At 38.9% G+C, this 6,447-nt stretch overlaps 1 protein-coding gene across 1 annotated transcript in view; it reads left to right on the top strand.

Annotated features, from left to right (window-relative positions):
* SAMSN1 (SAM domain, SH3 domain and nuclear localization signals 1) overlaps positions 1-6,447 on the top strand; it is a 103,311-nt gene that overhangs the window by 79,704 nt on the left and 17,160 nt on the right. Inside the window, exons 3-4 of the mRNA XM_012647360.1 lie at positions 2,425-2,571; positions 4,439-4,590. Coding sequence (XP_012502814.1) covers positions 2,425-2,571; positions 4,439-4,590 — 299 coding nt within the window. The remainder of the gene's footprint in view (positions 1-2,424; positions 2,572-4,438; positions 4,591-6,447) is intronic.

Raw genomic sequence — 6,447 nt, 5'->3', positions numbered from 1 at the left:
GAGGCTTGTTCCTGGATGGTTTACTCAATCTACCTTCTTTCCCTAAATGATCTCATCCAGTCTCATGACTTTGTTTTTCACAATTATATCTCTAGCTGTGACCTCTTCACTTATCTATTCTATTTATACAAACCAGTTGTTTATTTCATATCATCAGTTAGATGTTCACTAGATATCTGAAATCTAATATATACAAAGCTGAAATATTGATTCTGTTCACTTCTATTAAAAAAATGGTTTCTCATCCAGTATTCCCAGTGGTAACAGACAACACTGTCATAACTCTACATGCTAAAAAGAAGAAGAGGGAGGAGGAGGAGGCAAGAGGAGGAGGAGGAAAAGGAACCTAAGAATCATTCTAAATTCCTTCTTTCTCTCGTTTTTCACACTAATTCATGAGTATATCCCCTTGGTTCTAACTTCCAAAGCATATCTAAAACGCCTAATTTTTCCTGGTAAACTGTTCCTGCCTTAGACTAAGTAACCAAACTCTCTTGCCTGGATTACCACGGTAACCACCTAATTGCTTTCCATTCTTTTACTCTTTCCCCCATAAAATCCATTCTCCACATCAAAGCCAGAAAGATCTCTGAAAAGTGGAAATCAGGACATACCACTCCCTTGGTTAAAATTTCACCGTGCCTTCACAATGTACTCCCTTACTATGGTGTGTTTATTCCCGTCCCCTGAAAAGCAGACCCCAAGAAGGGAATAAAAGCACCAAAGATTTACTGGAAGAAATAAATGCCTGTGAAGGATAAAGAAGAAAAAGAAGAAATGAGCGGGGAAAGCCTTTAGACTGCAGTGCAAGTCTGACATCTGTAAAAGGAGAGGGAGAAGGAAGGAGTATCGGGGTAGACAGAATCTCAGACTTCAGCAAAATTCTGAGAAAGCTTTGGTCAGATTGATAAAGAATCCCGTTACCAAAGTTTTTCACTGGAGGAGCTCCACATCCCATCAGGATGGGCTCAAATAATACCCTCACATTTTCACACTCGCAGGGAGCATGGCTTCAGAGAAAACAGCAGTAGATACAGAGAGGCAGCGCTGTGGCTATCAGTAAAGAAGGGTCCCATAGCAAGAGATCTAAGTGGCACATTTCCATGGCCACCATGCATGACCTATAAAGCTCTTTGTGATCTTGCTCCAGTCTACTTCTCTGCAGTCATGTACCAATATTCTTCTTTTTCTTACTACATTGGCATTTTTGTTTTTCTCTGAACAATCCAAGGTAATTTTGAGTGAAAAACTGTCTCCGAAGCTTCACATTGGTGATATTTTCTTATCATTCAGGTTAATAATTGAGAGCGTATATTGTCTTATGGCAGAGGTCTTTGGAGGCTACTTTATCTAAATCAGCCAACCTTACCCTAACCCTAACCTCAGTAGCTAATTTTCTCATATCACCAGTTTTATTTCCTTCATAGCACTTCTTATTCTCTGAAATTGTCTTGCTTATTTTGTTTATGCACATCTCCCTAAACACTCTACACACACACACACACACACACACACACACGTACATAGACTAACATACTAGAATGTTTTTCATTGGGACACTGTTATCATGTTTACTCTGGTAATACACAAATTCTAGAACTGTGCCCAGTACCTAAGAGGTGCTCTATAAACTATATTGAATGACTGAAGGAAGGAATAAGGGATGGATAAAAGCAGAGAATCACACTGAGTGTATATCATATGTATATTCTGAAGTTTCATCATTGTTTAGAAATACTAAAAAATCAGGAATATTAAATTATTTTCTGATGACTATTAAGATTCATAGATCTTGTCCAAACTATCTAAATATGGAAAACATTCGAGATGTTTTCAAGGAAATACAATTTGTTTTGAAATTGTCTGTCTTTTCTAATTTTATGCAAGATTTGCTTTTCACTTGACTAGGTCGCAAGTACAGTATGAGATTTGTAAAGCTTCTTAGATAAGCTTTGCTTTAGAATTGCAAAGTATGCATGTTTTATTCATATCTAGTGATCTGGTAGGGTGCAAACAACTGACATGAAACAACTATGCAGAGTTTAAACTTGTAGTATCAGACCTCAATGGATTAGTAATGGTGGTAAATAGATAAGAAGGAGAACATGAAGTAAAAGTGCTTTAACAGATAAAGCATAGATGTCAATAAATCTAATATTTCTGATTAAATAATCTTGGTATGATATCCTAATTTGCAAAAATGAACCATTATATCTGTTGATTTCTACAATGAGATATGTCTCATTTAAAGAATTTTTCCAAGAATACTATAAAGTGTTTGCCAGAAATTGAACTAAAAATTAATGACTCATATTTTATGCTGATGTATTCCTAGGTATTTTATTGCTAAAATATGTCTTGTTTATTAAATCAATATACACAGTGAACATCTCCATGGAAATCTGTTCTCTGCACTTAACCTCTGATATATTTTCCTGAAGGATGAGGAAGATGGAGAGAGTGTCCTCCCATATCGAAACAGTGACCCTGTCATGGGGACCCACACTGAGAAGGTCTCCCTCAAAGCCAGCGACTCCATGGATAGTCTCTACAGTGGGCAGAGCTCTTCAAGTAAGGCTAATAAATAAAGGACAAGGTCCTAGGTGTGAAGCCTGAGTTAAATTAATTAAAAACAACAAATGTTTATCAAATTAGCAACAAGATTCCAGCTACTTGATAAAAGAAATGGTGAACATGTAATATGTATTCAATCTATATGGAGTTGCTCTTATTTAAAATGATGCATAATATATTAGATAGAATTATGTGTTGTTTTAAAATTTTTAATGCTGTAATCAGCAGGACTCTTGGGTATGTGCCTCAGAAACATCATGTTGGGTAATTAAATATCCATCCCTAAAAAAAAAAAATCTATGTTTGGGAGAACTAGTTTTACCTTGAGTCATAATGTTTAAAATGACTTGAGTCAGATAAATAAAATCCTGTTCTCTGTCTCTGTTCCTCTCTCCCTTCCTCCTTCCTACCTCTCTCTGTCCCTTTCTCTCTCTCTCCCTCCCTCCCTCACTTCCCACTCTTTTTCCTTACTTTCCTTTTTTTCCTTTTTTTCACTGAAAAGTGAATTTTATAAATTAGAATGTACTGGCCAGGTGTGGTGGCTCACACCTGTAATCCTAGCACTTTAGGAGGCCAAGGCAGGAGGATTACTTGAGTCCAGGAGTTTGAGACCAACCTGAGCAAGAGCGAGATCCCATCTCTACAAAATATAGAAAAATTAGCCAGGTACGGTGGCACACACCTCTAGTCCCAGTTATTCAGGAGGCTGAAGCAAGAGGATTACTTGAGCCCAGGTGTTTAAGGTGGCAATAAGCTATGATGGTGCCACTGCACTGTAGTCTAGGCCACAGAGTGAGACCCTGTCTCAAAAAAAAAAAAATGTACCATGAAAAGCAAGGGCCTGGAGTATTCATTGAAAGGAAGGTGTGAGGAGATGGTGGCCCCATTTAACTGATATAATGTAGAATTCAATTTCTGTGATTAGATACAACTCACCTTTCTCTTACACCAGTTCATATACAACATGGAATATCTCGAAGGATCTTTACCTTATATCACAATGGATGGTAGTGGACCTGGGCTGTTCCCTCATTGAACAGAGTGCTGAAAAGGCCAGACAGAAGGAGGAAGGAAGTGATGACTGGGGTTTGGAAAAGGAGAGTTATTTCCACTGGGAACCATTCTTGCCCCCAGGCAGGCAGAAAAATGGCATTTCTTTCTCTTTTTTTCTTGAGGTCCAAGATCAGAAAGGAAGAGGACCAAAAAACAAGGATTTGGAGCAGTTTTAAAAGTCTGGTTTAGAATAGTTTTGAACCACTTGGGGGTAGATATTCAAACACACTTTTTCTTTCCCTTTCACTCACACAACAGACAGAAGTGCCACCTTTTATGCACAGTAATGTTGCCTCCAAATGGCCTTTGGTACACAGGAGGAACCCTGGGCAAGAATTTCTGCTACAGTTCTGATAAGTTTTAGGGAACCTTGTAATGTCATGTTTTAACCATTCGTGATCAATAGCACACAAAGATCAAACTGTTCCCATCAGTTTCTGTCTTTGTTTACATGTACAAAATTAATTATTTGACTTTACAGGTTAAATCTATGCCTTCCTCCTTTTTGGCAAGCGTCCAGTGATTAACACACTGGGTGCTGGATCAGATCATAGAGACCAAGTGAGAGGGTGTTTGGGTTAGTGGTTGAGGAGAGATCAGCCAGATTGGCAGGAAAAAGGTCAGAAATGGCTCAGAGGACAGAGGTCACTAATGGAGAGTGACTAGGAGACAGACACTGTGCTCAGTCAATTAGAACTCCCTTATGAGGCTGACATCCAATGTGTCAGCATTATCAATACTTAGTTGTGTCCAGATGCTGGTTCAGAATGTTGCATGCCTTCAATGGGAAGTGAACCTCTTCTCTCCACAGGTGGAATAACAAGCTGCTCAGATGGTACAAGCAACAGGGACAGCTTTCGACTGGATGACGATGGCCCCTACTCGGGACCATTCTGTGGCCGTGCCAGAGTGCATACTGATTTCACACCAAGTCCCTATGACACTGACTCCCTGAAAATCAAGGTGAGAAGACATATTCACTTTACGAATGGTTTGTCAAATGCTCGTTGTATGATCTGTTTCAGGAAGTACAAGCACTGGAAAGTAGGTGTGTGAGTGTGTCCTTCCCAACAGTAGAACTGGGGACAAGTTAACTGTGCCAAGAACGTGAATAAAACTTATGAGGTAGTAAGGGGGATCAGTCTGTTCAGTCTATTCGCATACGTTGCTATTGAGTAGATAGATAATACAGGTTCAGAGTCTATCAGGAGGGAAGGAGTTATCCATGTTTTTCTGAAAACTGAAAGTCTTACAGATTGCTGGCGGTGCCCGGGTCTGCCTGATACTTATAGGAGTAAAAACAAAATAATGAAGCCAAGGAGAGGGAGAGAAGATGGAAATACCAGGCAAGAGCCCAGCAGAGCAAAGGCCTTGGGAACCAGGCTTGGCCAGGCAACTCTAGTATTTTTTAAACTGGTTGCTTTTGAGTAACCAGAGATCTTTCTGCTGAATTCCCTCTTCTTACTCTTATTCTCCGTGTTCACTTTCTATTGCTGTGTAATAAATTACCTCAAACTTAGAGGCATCAAACAATACAAGTTAGTGTTATCATACAGTTTCTGTAGGTCACAAGTATGGGCATGGCTCAACTGAGTTCTCTGCTTAAGATCTTACCTGGCTGAAATCAAGGTGTCAGCCTAGCTGCAATCTCACCCGAGGTCTGAGGTCCTCTGCTGAGCTCACTGTCTGTTGGCAGGATTCAGTGACTCCTGATGTAGGACTGAGGGCCCTGCTTTCTTGCTGGATATCAACTGGGGGCCATTCTCAGCCCCTAGGTTCCCCAGCCAAGGCCCTCTCTACAACATGGCCAGCAGGAGAAAACCCACCCATGCTTTAATATCTTTCTTTTTAAGGGATCCCATCTGATTCAGTCAGGACCACCCAGATAATCTCCTTTTTGATTAACTTGAAATCAACTAATTTGATGCATTAATTATCCATGCGAAATCATATAAGGTAACATAATCATGAATGTAAAATCCATCATTTTCATAGTTTTCCTCACACTCAAGGGGTGAGGTTGGTTATAACAGCACAAGTAGAAGACTGTGCTAAGATACTTTATCGATGTTAAATTATTCCTTATAGTATCATAAAGTGCTAAAGCTAAAGGGATATAAATTATGAATTTTCTATGCTGTTAACACCAAGCAAATGTCAACTAATAACTATGATATGTTATGAAGTATTGATATTATTATTTAACATTTAAGACACTCAGCTTTTCTTTTTATCCCCTCTATGCTATCGAATCAGAGTAAGCTCAGCTGGAGAATGAGAAAAGCATTGTTCCCCACAGTCGGCTCCTTAGTCGTTTACATGAAATGATTTGGAGCCTAAGTTCAAGTCCTACAGAAAGGACGGCTTTTCCCTAATAACCATTTTACAGGGAGGGCAATAGAAGGGAATAAACACAACACATTTTGACTCAGGATAGCTTTTCAACTTCCCTACAATACAACGCCAGTGTGCCACTGCCAGAGCTGCCCACGGTGATTTTTATGGAATTCTTAAAGGACACAATAATAATCCCTCAGTTACCACTAAAGATTGAAATACCCTTGTTCCCATCAAGGGTCTTAACCAAAATGAAATTGAGTCTTTGCTTGATTACCAATGGGGTCTCTTGAATGTGCAGGTTTACAAATTTAAAGGATATACGTTACATGTTTATGAATTTAAAAAGGTTTTGAAGAATTAATAAAATTAATGTCAGTTTGATAATGTTTAGTAGCCGATTAAAACTTCTAGGTAGCAATTTTTTTTTTTAAATTTCAGAATATTACAGGGGTACAAACGATTTGGTTACATAAATTGCTT

This window comes from Propithecus coquereli, unplaced genomic scaffold (assembly GCF_000956105.1).
Source record: "Propithecus coquereli isolate 6110/MARCELLA unplaced genomic scaffold, Pcoq_1.0 Scaffold263, whole genome shotgun sequence".
Taxonomy (NCBI): Eukaryota; Metazoa; Chordata; class Mammalia; order Primates; family Indriidae; genus Propithecus; species Propithecus coquereli.
Note: the sequence above shows the minus strand (reverse complement) of the source record. Positions and strands in the feature narration are given on the sequence as shown.